At 38.7% G+C, this 14,887-nt stretch overlaps 1 protein-coding gene across 4 annotated transcripts in view; it reads right to left on the bottom strand.

The window, feature by feature from the left end:
• The window catches only part of FAT4 (FAT atypical cadherin 4), a 131,085-nt gene that overhangs the window by 24,972 nt on the left and 91,226 nt on the right, over nt 1–14,887 (bottom strand). For all 4 annotated transcript variants that reach the window (XR_006414543.1, XM_044428455.1, XM_044428456.1 and 1 more), the window contains exons 7-9: nt 9,148–9,328; nt 5,253–5,503; nt 54–4,403 (exon numbers count right to left, since the gene is read on the bottom strand). Coding sequence is in view for 3 of the 4 variants with exons in the window: in XM_044428455.1 (XP_044284390.1) it covers nt 54–4,403; nt 5,253–5,503; nt 9,148–9,328 (4,782 nt within the window). In the remaining variant the exon portion in view is untranslated. The remainder of the gene's footprint in view (nt 1–53; nt 4,404–5,252; nt 5,504–9,147; nt 9,329–14,887) is intronic.

Genomic DNA, 14,887 nt, shown 5'->3' with positions numbered 1-14,887 from the left:
GCTAGTTAATCTGTTTTGCATTAAGAAACATTGTACATACAAAAGCAACTTACCTGTATAGCCAGTTTTGCAAACACAGTTGAAGGTTCCTGGGAAGTTCTGGCAGAGAGCACCATTTTTACAAGGGCTGGACAGGCACTCATTGATATCTCTCTCGCAGGCCATTCCGGTAAAACCACTGGGACAACTGCAAGAAAATCCTCCCACCAGGTTATGGCAAGTTCCGCCATTGTGACAAGGCGATGGAAAGCATTCATCTACATCTGTTTCACACAGGTTTCCATCATATCCTGGCATGCATCGGCATGTGAAAGGCTGAAGAGGTTCATTTGCCATGATGATGACTGGAACACTGTCATGGCTCCTTAACTGAGGACTCACACCTAGTTTTCTCAAGCAGCTACCTCCATTTTGACAAGGATTTTGTAAACAGGAGTCATGGTCCACAGACTCTATCCGAACTCCGCTTTGGCGGAAGAGGATTTCTTTGATGCTTTCAAAGAAGGTAGTCACACCACCAGGACTGACATAATGATAGTTGTTTCGCTTCACGGCTGCCATCAAAAACGTCCGATTGTTCTCCACATAAACACCATAGAGCTGCACAGCAGTTCCTAACCCAGCTAACTGTGAATTGGCAATTCGCAGGAAATGAAGGTAGTGATTGGTCAAAAATTCCCTCAGGGACTGCACACTAAGTCGAAGGAGAATACTGTTATCAATGGTGGCATTGCTGAATCCCAAAAAAAAGATGCGAACACTACTGGTGACTGCACTGTGCAATCCATCATTGCTTAAGACCGTCAGATCAAATGTCCCGTCTGTAGATCTTGCCAGGGAATTCAAATCACAAGTGCCCGGTGGAATATTGAAGAGGCTTGTAACTCCTGATGTAAGAGAGCACTGAAAACTGTCTAAAACATCTGGATCCTGAGGTTTTACATTGCCTAATGTTCCTCCAGGAAACAGATTGCCATAATAATGAACAAAGATCTCTACTGTTCTAGGTTGGGATGGGTTATCATTTTGATCTATAACTTTTATGTGTACAGTTCCTGTGGAGGACATTTGAGGAATGCCAGAGTCTTTTGTAATCACTGACAAATAGAAATCACAAATTTGTTCTCTGTCAATTTCTCTAGTTGTGGTCAAAACTCCAGCAGTGCTGAGACTAAAATAACTGGTTGCTGTGCCAGTGCTAAGCAAATAATAAGAAAAGGGACCTTGATTTGGAGGAAGATCAGGATCAGATGACTGAAGTGTCATCACAAGTGTGCCTGCACGGTTATTTTCCATTATTTCTCCTTCAGTGGTAGAAAGGATGGGCCCGTTATCATTAATATCTTCTAAAGTTACCAGTAAAGAGGCACTTCCTGTAGCTGATGGTGCTCCTGAATCAATTGCTAACACAGATAAATTGTACACCGGTAAAGCCTCTCGGTCAAGTTCTGCAGTCACTGTAACCTGTCCTGTCTGTGGGTTAATAGAAAAGGCACCATTGTTGTTCCCATGACCAATGAAATAGGAGAACCTGTTCCAGCTAGGGAGAGAGTCGGAGTCAAAGGCACTTACAAATGTGACGTGGGTTCCGGTAGGAACACCTTCACTGATTTGTACATTGTAGACCTCCAAGCTGAAAACAGGGGGGTCATTGGCATCTAGTATGGTGATATTCACAATCACTTCATCTATATCTGCACCCCGAATGCTTCCAGCATTTTTTGCAAGTACCCTCAGAGAAATCCTTTCTTCTTTTTCCCTATCAAGAGAACCAGTGACGTAAATCTGGCCACTATAGTTATCAATCTGGAAACCCTTTTTTCTGCTATTGCCAAAGATTAGATAGTGGACTTCACCATCAGGCCCCATATCACGATCACTTGCAAAGACTTCACCCACGATAGTGCCTTTAGAAGCTGCTTCAGAAACCTCAAAATAGTAAAGCTTAGATACAAAGCGTGGCACATACTCATTAGTTCCCTTTAAATGAATATTGACATTAGCAAAGCTGCACCTTTCTTCATCTGGAACATTAAAGGCCTTGATAGTTAAATGATAGTTCTGTTTTGTCTCATAGTCTAAAAAGCCTTGAGTGGTGATGACTCCAGTATTGGGATCTATCACAAACAGGTCACTGTCGGAAGACTGAACTGTATATGCAATCACAGCATTAGGTCCAGAATCAGCATCAGTTGCACTGAGATGAATAACGGTTGTCCCACTTGGAGCATTTTCCAAAACACTTGGAAAGTAATCCTCGGGGCTGAAAGCTGGAGAATTATCATTCACATCAATGACATTCACAGTGATGCTACAGTACCCTGTTCTGGCGAGCCATCCTCCATCTATGGCACTAACAGTCATCTCATGCTTTTGGTGTAACTCATAATCAAGTGACTTGGCAAGACTTAATGCTCCAGTAGATGCATTAATTGCAAAGTTTCCAGCCTTGTTTCCAGAAGAAATATTGTATCGGATGAGTCCATTCATAGCAGCATCTTTGTCCCTTGCTGACAAAGTTCTGAGAATAGTCCCAACAGCATGACTCTCAGGAGCAGTTATGCTGATATGGCTTTGAGAGAACTCTGGTGTATGATAATTTTCCTCTGTTACCACAATCTGCACAGTCACTTCTGATGAAAGAGGGGGATTACCCTTGTCCTTAGCTTTCACTTTTATTAGAAAGTGTTTATTTACATCATTCATCAAGGAAGATGCTACTGAAATCCAACCTGTCTTACTATCCAAATGGAATTTACCAGTTAGGTTCTCGTTTGAAATAGTATATTCAATTTCTGAATTTAGACCAAAGTCTTTAGTATCTACTGCAGTAACTTTAATTAGTTTGGTGCCAAGAGCTACATTTTTAGTGACGGGTGTAAAATACTGACTGAAAAGAAACTGGGGTGCATTGTCATTGCTATCTACAATGTTGATTGTGACTGTTGTCTCGCTCAGCAAAGGAGGGCTGCCTCGATCTGAGGATGTAACGATGAAACTGTGCCTGTTAAGATTAACATTGCTGGAACCACTGGAGTTTTGGAACTTTAAAGGCTGCTTATTGAAAATCTCCCCTGTAGAAGCATTAATTCGGAAAAATTCTGACTGAGATTTTATGAAATAGAAAACTTGCCCATTAGATCCATCATCTGGGTCTGTTGCAGATATTTGGGTTACTCTTGACCCAACTTCATTTTGCTCAGGACAATCCAGATAATAGGATGGTTTTGTAAATCGTGGAGAATTGTCATTGATGTCTGTCACAAATATGGTCACATCAGTGCTAACTGTCCATCCGGAGTCGTGTGCTGAAACTCTGATTCTGTAGCGATCTGTATCTTCCCTATTTAGAAACCTGCTGACTGTTATATCTCCTGTAGTGGGATTTATGGCAAATGGTATACTTGTATCCTTTATTGAATATCTGCTCACAGCATTTATTCCAATATCTTCATCTGATGTTGTGACTCGTGTAACAGTGTAACCCAAAGGTGCATTTTCAGGTACAAGAGCACTGAAGATCTGAGAAAATTTGGGTGCATTATCATTTTCATCTAACACATTAATAAGTACCTTAACAGTTGAACTCTGAGCAGGGGTTCCTCTGTCTGATGCTTTTACTGTTAGCGTGTACTGGGCCACATTCTCCCTGTCTAAAGGTCTGACACTCCTGATTTCACCATTGGCACGATGAATACTGAAACTGTTCTCCATATTGCCACCGATTATTTCATAATTTAACTGTCCATTGAGGCCACTGTCCTTGTCCACAGCAGTTACTGTAATTATTTTAGAAGGTGAAAGGTTCTCTAGTACTTCAGCAATGAAAGGATCTTGTTGAAACAGTGGTGTGTTATCATTGATGTCTAGCGCTGTTATTTCTAGTTTTACATAGGAAGAAAATGGTGGAAAGCCCGAATCTCTTGCTTCAATCCAGACCACATATTTCTGTATTGCTTCATAATCCAAGGGTTGAATGATGGAGAACTGCCCTGATAGTTGGTCAATCTGAAAAGTGTGGCCAAGGTTACCACTAGCAATATAGTAAGACAAAGAATCACCTCTGGATGACAATCCAGAAATGGAAGTAACAAAAGTGCCAACTGCTTGATTTTCTGGAAATGTGAAACTGTGCTGACCAGCTTGGACTTGAGGAAAATCTGCTCTGTTCACAAATCTTATAGTCACCGTTGTGGAATCTGTCTTTGGGTGCAAGCTACCATCATTCACATTAACAGTAAAGGTCATTTCAGAAGTTCCAGAGAGTCGTTCAGCAGCCATAATGGCTCCTCGTGTTGGATCAATATGGAATTTTTCAGAATTCTTTCCAGAAAGGGAATAGTGAAGCTCAGCATTCGATCCAGTATCTGCATCAGTAACTGTCACTGCAAATACAAATGTACCTGTAAAGAAAGACAAATGGAAGATAATTAATGCTGTAAAAATGAACATTAGTGGTCACTGCATAGGAAATGATGCCCTCCAGGAGATACAGAATTCATCCCTTGGGCATATATCCTTCTTTCCATACTAATTTAGTTAATTAGATGAGAGGATAATTTTTCAACACCTGGAGGTACACAGAAAATAAATGTATTTATGCATTTTTGTCCCATAGGTCAGATAATTGCATCCATGTAAGTGTTCACAAAATGAGCACACTGATATGAGGATTGACCTTCTATGTTTAATATCCTACGCATGTGTACTAGCAATTTTAAGCATTATTGCACTCATTAATGTTAAACATCTCAGTAAATGAATTCAGGATATTGTTGTTAGTACTTATGGAACAAGCAACAAGTCAGAATAAATTCTACTGAACAGTAGTTTATATTACAAAACTGAAATAACAAAATTAGAGGTACATGTTTGATTTACATACATGTCATGTATGTAACCATAGTTTTCTGGGCAGTAGGAGTTTTAACCCATTATGCTTGTCCAAATCCAACATGCATGCATGATATAGGCTGAATTACAGCCTTTATTTATCTTTGTTATGGCAGCAACAGAAGTTCAGCTTATGGAACAGTGGCAGAGTTCTTCAGGCTTGGACATAAAAGCATTAGCTAAAATAAGAAACTCCACAGGTATGATTGCCCAAGAGATGGTAGCAGCACTGAGCTCAACCTCCCACCACCTACCCTAGTCCCATACACACTCAGTGAATCTCAGTGATCAATGTGGTTACACACACTATTTCTCAGTTGATTAGCATACTGTAAAATGTGCTCATGCTACCAACTTACCAGAACTTGTTGGTGAGGGAATATGAGTGACATAAGGATGGTGTTGAAATTTGGGGGGATTGTCATTGACATCTGCAACAGTGACAAGAACACTTGCAGAACTGGAGAGCGTCTTTGGGAAGCCACCATCCTTGGCCACTACAATCAAAGTGTAGTTCTCCTTTGTTTCTCTGTCTAGCAGAGCACTTGTGATGATCTGTCCAGTGGAAGGGTTGATTGTGAACTGTGAATTTCCACCACTAAGACTGTAGCTGTATAAAAACAAGGAGAAAGACATTTCCATATCTGTTAGAGTGTGAAATATGTTTACTTACATACCTAGTATGTATTCTAGAAATAGGAAAACAAATAGCTTGAATTTATTTAAAAAAACTTATCCTTCCATCCATCTTTGAGACAGTTTAACCCCAATGTAAAAAAAAAAAAAAAAATAGAAAAGCCTAATCAAATAAACAGGTGACCACAGTATCAATAGCAATGAAATAATAAACTGAATAAGGGAATAAAGACGATCACTAGTTGTTTTTGTTATAAAAACACTATTGTTTTTACCTATAGTTTTGTTACTTTAACTATGAATTGTCTTGCAAATGAACAAACAGCACCTTGTTATCTGTATTTGTTTTTTTCTCTTATGTATTTTATGTAAAATACTGCTTAACTGCTCTTCACTGAAGTGATTCCAGAGCAGTGTGAATTAAAAAAATTAAATTTAAAATTAAAAAAGTGTAGATTCATTTTCAAAACAACTCAGATTATCCAATAATCTTATTGGAGAAAGGAAGTCGTTAAAATAGCTTGGCCTCACATCATTGAGGATTTAGAAAGTACAAACCAGAACTTGGGCACAGAAACGAACTAGAGGCCAGTGAAATGCAAAACAAGTTCTGGTTGTTTTGCATTTCACAGAATTTCTATAGTATTCCCTGCTTTTGGAGATTGGCAAGCACCTGTTGAAGACACCTTTGTTCCAGAATGTCTTCCTTGCTGACCGGCCACACTGCCACATTATTGTGGCCTAATCCAATATATAGTGGCCAGATTCCTTTAGTCCAAGTGCCATTTCTTAATGAATACTGGCATAAAACATAAGGCTCCAATCATGGTAAGACTTATTTATATGCATGAAAATATGGCAAATGAGAAGAGGATAGTAAGAAATACATGAGATACTGTCTAGTGACCATAGTCAAATAACATTAATGGCAACAACCATTCATAGGCAACTATGAACCCTAGGAAATGCCTTAGGCTAAAACAATTACTAAATAATAATTAAAGCCATGAAAAGATATATATAAAGCTACAAATAGCACTTTATAATTTGGTACTATTCATATACTATAGATAAACAAGGGGGATAAGAAAAAATCCTCCATCAAGTGCCACTTTTCATAGATTGCTAGGACTGACAAGATCATGACGGTACAAAAGGAAGCAAACAACTGTATCACTGGTCTCACAGTTCCTTGGGATTTAGTGTTTGAGAAATTGGACTGACCATGAGGATGGTGCTACTTGCTGCTATACCACACTCATGTCTACCTGCAGCTCAAATAGCAACTGGTAGGATCACAGGAATAACTAGAGAGCTGTGTGAATAAAATCTCATGTATTCCTATCATATTTGCAGTTGTGGATAGGACTAGCTGCTTAGAGCAATGGTTGAATGTGGGGTCACTGTCATGCCCTCTTCAAAGTAAACTTTAAATGGGATAACCAAATTCATTATAATTCTCATTTAAGAGTACTTAGTTCTTCAAATGTATCTAAAGCTATGTTAAGCATTGTAAATATTTTTTTTCAAAAATTCAAACAACTTTAAAGGTTCTACAGTTATCTAGATGCCATCCAGAGGCCAGAGGATTGTGATAAAATGGAATGATTGATTATTGGATTGATTGGATTATTGGTTTTTACCTTTAAAGGCAGCGTATATTTTTTTAGAATGGAAATGTGGGGTTAGTACTCTGCCACAATAATGTTCATAACATTATTATTATTGTTTTCAAAAGCATTCTGCTCCCTTCCATAATGATTTTGCTTTTTACTGAACTAAAGCAAGTCTGGATTTTCTGGGTTAACCCATTTCTCAAACTTTGCTGTGTTTCATTCATGTCTAGTTTCATACCCTGAACTTGAGCATGTTTTCAAAATCTGATGGATGAAAGGTGTTTCAGTTTTAAAAAAACAAACAAACAATTAGTTTCTATTGCTGCAATCCTATGCAAATTTACCTAGGAATAAGTTCCAGTGAATTCTGTGGGGCCTATATAAAGGATTGCTGAAATTCTTGTTATATTTCTACAGCAAAATATCAATTAATTTCAAACATTACATTTCAAGGAGAAGTGTGCATATGTGCACATGTTCACACTTTACACAAGCATTGTAAGGAATTATTAAAACTGCCTAAGCATAAATCAGTATGAACAGTTGTCTGAAATCTGACATCTGTATAAAAAAAACAAAACAAAACAACCACGGTTGTGCACAGAGCCTCTTTCATAGTAGTAGAAGCAGTAGTTTTATAAAGTTTTTTACAATTAAGTCTACTTTCCATTGCCATTTCACATGCTGATAGGACTTCTCAAAATGAAGTATTTCTGACATAAAATGCATCATAATGAAAAAATCTCCCTAATTTCATTGGGAAGTATTTTAGGTAAATGCAAGAGATGCCAGCAATGTTAATTTGTGTGTGTGTTTTGGGAAACAGCAAATTAATGTTTATATTCACGAAACCAAATGGAAAAGAGCTTATTCTGGTTTTCCTGAATGACAGGTAGTGATTAGTAACAAGCATGAATCTTCTCTACATTCCATTAGCAGCACATCACTCTTCTAACTGAAGTGCTCAAGTTGACACAGCCACTTAACCTCTTGGGGTTTTCTCCCCGCCTTCTCAATAGTCAACAATGGGAAATGTCCAGCTTCCCAGGTCAAACAGAGCAGTGTCAGTGGAACATGCAACCCATTTGCCCATAAGCTAAATCAAGTAGACTCTGGTTTTTCTGAGAGGCAGAGAGAGAGAGAAAGAGAGAGAGAGAGAGATCCAATCACCTTGCACACATTCAGTATTTATATTTTTTATCTTTCAGAAAATCAAAACAAGTAGGTTTGCCAACATCTCCAAATCTGTTTGCTACATGAAAAGAGAAGAATCAACAGATAAACTACATTACTACATCTCCATAGCTTCCATTTATTCCCAGTTAAATTCACACCAGAGTAAAGTTTAATTCCTTTAATAATGTTCAGTTTTTAAGTCTTAACATGGGAGGTTAACATGTGAGCACAGCTCTAAACTAACAGTTTGGCATTGAATCATCAATCACATAGTACAGTAAATGTAGGATGGCACCTAGGAAAGATGGCACCAAGGGAAAAGGATCTGTGCCCAGAGCCCAGTATGGAGGAGCTGGCACCTCAGTGTGTAGTGCTTGCTGTGAGATTATTGTGTATCTGCCAAGTGTCATTATAGATTTGGTGACCAAAATACATTAATACCAAAATACCATAGCCCGACCTCTTTACCTGGTTCCTCTAGTTTTGTATACATCAAGGGAAGGAAATGGTTATTCTATAATGGTAGCATTTATTTGGACAGAAATGGCACGGTCAAGTTTGATGAACAATATGCACCCAAAAATGGCACTGGTAAGGTGTGCTTCTCTCCTTTGTCACCTGGAATGTTGACGGAATGCCACAAGTTATGCTGGCCTGCAGGATTATACCCCATGTATCTGAAAACTAGGTTAAAGAATGGCATCTGTAGCTTTAGCGATGTGGTTCAGTGAAACACAAGCCCTTCAGGCTGCAATAAATCAAGTCAAGGACTATGGGAAAACAGTCCATCAAGCAGCATCAAAAGCATCACAAGCCCAGTTCATACCTGATAATGGCATTCACTGATGTATCAGAATCTGAGGCATTTACAAGCAAAACGTCTGTCCCTGTTGGTGCATCCTCTGGAATGGTTTTGGAATACATATTAAAGGCAAATTTGGGGATGTTATCATTGACATCATCTACTTTGACAGCAATAGTCCCAGTACCAGTAAGGGAAGGACTTCCTGGGGAAATAAAGAGATTTGAAACGCTAGAGGTTATACAAGATACACTACTAACACTAGATATGCCACTCTTCATTTATTATCTCACACTTGAACGTGTCACAGTTCACCAGCTAGCAAGTCAAATCCATGCAAAGAGCAAGGTCACCTTTTATTTTTAAAGGAGGTCACATGAACTCAAAGTACAAAGCCAAATAGGAAAAGTTTTCAAGCTATATAATAAGAATTTTGCTTTTCACAATGAAAAATCTAGAGCAATATACCAGCAATGACAGGCAGCAATCCAGCTTAATTTGATCCCTGATCAGTGAACATTACTGCAATAAATGTGAGCACAACTGAATATTCTGTGCCAATGCATGTAACAAAATCTGGATGGACACTTTTGCTAGGAGGAAGTCAATATGGCTTTATTAATTTGAGGCAAAAAAAGCAGCAAGAATAAGGAGTGCTTAACTTTTTCCATAACTATTGCATATAGTATCCTCTTCTATGCAGCTCCACATTTAAAAGTGTAAAGGCACATCTGGAGCCGCATACCTGGGGGACACAGAGGTGGCAGAAGAGAAGTAGCTTCATTGCAATAGAAAAGTGCAGCAGACAGAAGAATAAACACCCTTCTGCCACTTCTCTGCTCAAATTGCCCATCCTTAACCACTTTTTCTGAAGCAAACAATGCTGCACCTTGTTCATCATATTTCCTTATAATGTTTAGTATGCAGAAACAGAACATGCACACATTTCTGCCAGCATGTCCCTTTGCTTGTGGGGCAGAGGATATTCTACTTGCAGAAGGGAGAAGAATATGAAAAACATACATGCACACATACGAGTATCATTGTAAATAGAATATAATCACATATAGAAGCATATATGTATTTATGTCCTCACCACTGATGGGTGAGACTTTACCAGGTGCAGTGCTTTCTCAATTTCTCAAATTCCCACATGTGTAAACTTCTAGGTCTACATGTTAGTGGTGTGTGGTATCAAAGCCACAGACATAAGGATTCACACGCATCCTCACTGCTGATTTACCCACTCAGAGATCAAATACATCACATTTAGTGCTCTCCCTCCCTCCCTCCATTTGTGTGTGTGTGCATGCGTGCGTGTGTGAGTAAATAGATGAGTCATTGGAAATGAGAGCCGGTATGGTACAGTGCTTAAGAGGGCGGGACTGGGACTCAGGTGATCTGGTTCTAGTCCTCACTCAGCCATGGAACTAACTGGGTGACTTTGGGCCAGTCACAGACTCTCAGCCCAACCTCCCTCACAGAGTTCTTGTTGTGGGGATAGTATTTAGACCTAGGAGGAGAAATGAAGAAGTCACTTTTGAGTTCTTTAAAAATGAAAAAGCAAGATCTAAATCTATTAAATAAACAAATAATAAATAAATTGGTAGCTGGTGCAGATGAATAGCGACTTGGGAAAGCCAGAATAGTGAGCTAGTTTTGACATGTTGGAGACTCACTTACGACAAAAAAAACCCCACACCCTCATATCAGGGTAATAACAGAGCAATCAAATTTTTTATTTATTTATTTTATTTATTAAAACATTTTTATGCCGCCCCATTCGCCGAAGCCTCGGGGCGGCTCACATCATTAAGTTAGAATTATTAGAAAAGTATACAGATACCTGCTACTCCTAAATCAAATAAATACAAAATACACAGTAATCAAGAACAAATAATACACAATTTATTATTTATTACTTAAACTGCAGACGGAACTAAATTTATATAGTCTCCTGTATATTAATTATATCATTATCCTGCTATATAGAAGCAATTTGATAGGGGTAGACTTTTTGTTCAAAAAACAAAAACAAAACAAAACCCTGCTGCCATGCAGCAAAGCTGACGTTCAACATTCACTGAATGGAACCTCCAAGTGGAAGTTATGCCTAATGACAAAGCCTGACATCATCCACAGTCTCACTCGATGTCCTTGCATTAGGAAATCTAACCTTTTGAAATATATTTCGATTCAGGCAAAATCCAATATGCATGACTGTAATTTTGGATGTGTTCCAAGAAAAGCTGCTTTATTCATAGTTCACATTTCACACTAGTTGAGCTGGACTGCATAATGACAGTCCAGATGACAATCTATCTTTCTCTAAAATAAATGCTTAAGTGTGAGACCATTGAGAATGAGAGAGAAGAAACTGAATGCAGGTTATTTAAATGAATCCTATAATAAATTACCTAATGCAGTTTTCTTCTACTTGGTGCCTTCCAAATGTTTTGCACTACAACTCTGATCACCACTGGCTAATATGGCTGGAAATGCTGGGAATTATAGTCCAAAACACCTGAGACACCCAAGCTTGGGCAGACTGGCATAATAAAATAAACACAATTACAATGTTGCATAACACTATGCATACATATATTAAAATAACAATATAGATGTATTTTTGGGTGCTATATCACTGTTTCCGACAGACTCCAAAAGGTGGTGGAAGGGAGAGGGGAAAGATGGAAAGAAAGAGAGCGAGAGAATTTGAAGTCTTTATTCAGTTATTCATAGTCTGGTAACCTCCCATTGGGCTGCTGCAATACATAATACACAGGGCTGTTCTTATCAATGGTCTCAAAAGCCGATGTTCCAGAATAAGGCCACATGATTATTAAATAGTGCCAAGCTTTTCAACCATGTAATGCCCAGGTTTTACAGCTGTACCAGCTCTCTGTTCATTTCTAGGCTCAAAACAAATGAAAAGAAGGATCACTTTTTTCTGTAAGATTCTCATCATGGGCCTCAATTCAACTGCCCCCAGCCAATGAAGGGACGCAGGTAGCTATGAGGCAGCAAGGTGTTCCAGTCATCCACCAGCCTTTCCAGAGAGATCAATTTAATATTTTGGCATGAGGTGAAGACTTTTTTAGTCAGGCTTTTTAAACAACTTGTGCTTTTCAATATGGCTCTTTAAGTTTTGATTTAAATTTGTATTATTCTGTCCTTTATATTTTATTTTAACCTTTAGTGGAACAATTATTTTAACCATTTTGATATTGTATTTCAATACTGTGTGTCGTTCTTTCACATTTTCTGTACGCTGCCTATAAAACATTTATCATTTGTATATTTATATGGAGAGTCATACAAGCTTAGTTAAATAAAAATGACTGTAATCCTGTGGCTTCCTGACATCCTTTGGGAGTCCCTAGGATTATTAGAGTCCCACCTTGAGATCTTGCAGTCACGGAGCTGACCCACTTAAGGTCAAGCCGCTCTCCCACAGCTGGCACAGAAAGAACCACATTGGCTCCCACCCCCTAGTGGCAAATGGGTCTCAGGGAAGGCAAAAAGAGGCATGCTGGGACAGGGGAGGCTGGGTATGAGAGCTTATGCTGAGTCCTATCAGTACACGTAACCCTTAACCTCCCCGCGCCAGGTATGGGATGAAAAAGGGAGGGATAAAACTCAAATCTTCCTTCCTGAATTACTATAGTCCCAATTCAGCAAGTAAGCCAATTTATATCTTTAGTTTGCATGATTAGCAGTATGTTAAGTCTGTTCCTATAGAAAAAAGAAGGGGGGATCTAACACACAAATAATGCTACAATTTTTAATAAAATTCCAGTCCTGGTTCTTTTATACTTGTTGTGACCACGAATGGCATGCTCTGGATACATCCTGGATACACATGCTTGCTTGCTTGCTTGCTTATTTATTGATTTATATCCTGCCTTTTTCCTACAAAGGGCTCAAGGCAGCTTACATCATTCTCCTCCTCCATCTTATCCCCACAACAACAACCCTGTGAGGTAGGTTGGGCTGAGAGTCTGTGACTGACCCAAAGTTACCCAGTTGGCTCCATGGCTGAGCAGGGACTAGAACCCAGGTCGTCTGAGTCCCAGTCCCATGGTCTTAACCACTACACCACACTGGCTCTCCCACATTAAACTGTGTCAAACACTTTATTTATATGTGCTATTTCTATACCGCAGTCTTTAACCTGCACACACCCACAAAAGTTTGTAACCACATGGCCGTTATAAATTATACACGTGCGAGAAATAAGCCACATACAACCATCCAAGAATTGAGTGAACACTGAATAAAACACCCAAGAGTGCAAATCTATGCATGTTCAGAGAGCTGTGGCTATTGGGCAGTGAATGAATTCTACAACTGTGAGTTTTCTCTTGCCAGCCACACTGAATGGGAAATGCTGGGTAGTACTGAACCTTTTTTCTGTCTAAACATGCAAAGAATTGTGCCCCTCCAGCGCCCACATGTATAAGTTTACTCAGATACAAGTGCCACTGAATCCATTGAGTCTTGCTTCCAGGAAAATATGGATCGGCATCTACAGAATTATCTTTCAAGTGACCCCCATGTGACAGCCATATTTATGTGTGAATCACACTTTAGCATAATTAATACAGAAGTAGGTTTACAACAGCAGCTTAGGAGTCAGAATGGACTATTGTGAAAAAGGTAGAAGCCAAGGCATAAAATTAACCTTTTCTATCAAGTTGCTAGTGTGTGTGTGTGTGGGGGGGGGGTTGCATGCTACAAAACCTTGAAGGTTTAATGTGGAATGCTACAAATTCTTGAAAATGGGGAGAATTTTGTAAATGAGTGTCCAAATATACCAGATTATCTACCTCTACAGAAAAGCTAATCTATTTAGTAATATCTATCTAAACATTATTACTGGAATTATCCATGAAGTGCATTATCTGAGTCAAGGTTTAGGATTTTATTTTGGATTATATATCTCCTTTCAAGACAAGTCAATATATGGTTTGAAATTCTACTGAAATTTTGTTCATTACATTCAGAAGGTCAAGTGTAAACTATAATTCACCTTATATTCAGAGTGTAATGGGAAACATATAACTTTGTCAGTTTCATGCAGATTTTTGATTTGCCAAACTGTTATATTCTTTATGCTATTGGGTGCCAGAAGCATGGGCAAATTTTTGTGTTCAGCGCAGCATACTCTTAAGTGTAGGTCTTCAAACTGTACTTTTCCACTGCAAATTACCTTGTTTTAAAACCTTAAAATATGTATAAAAATCACTTACTCATTTGAAAAGTTGCGGCTGTTAAAAGAAAACAGCAGGAAAGCTGGTTCAAGAAACCACTGACTTGCTCTTGGCCCTTAATGACTGGCATAACCCACAGTAAGCTGCCTTCTTTTGGTTATTGAATTATACTCTAAAAACACCCTGTTTGGCTCTTGAAGATTACCCTACAGGCTAAGTATTCCTTGCCATATGTTCATGTTTTACTGGTCCTATCCTAGCAATGAGGTTTTCAATAGTTTTGAAGCTGAACAATTAACCAGCAGAATTAACTATTAAGTTCTATTTAATCAGTAGCCTGAGATCACTGTTTCTACAAAATTTTAAGGTAACTTTTAATTTGGAAGATTCACTTTACAGATCACTTGTTTTTTCAACTACCATGCGCAGTTACAGGAACCATCTCTATGTTGATCACCCATAATGTCATAACCGCTAAAACTATTAAGATACGATCCCGTGCATGTAGAGCGAGAAAACCCCTATGCACTAGGGACAAAAATCTTATGCAT

Source organism: Varanus komodoensis, unplaced genomic scaffold (genome assembly GCF_004798865.1).
Source record: "Varanus komodoensis strain SLA01 unplaced genomic scaffold, ASM479886v1 scaffold2, whole genome shotgun sequence".
NCBI lineage: Eukaryota > Metazoa > Chordata > Lepidosauria > Squamata > Varanidae > Varanus > Varanus komodoensis.
Note: the sequence above shows the minus strand (reverse complement) of the source record. Positions and strands in the feature narration are given on the sequence as shown.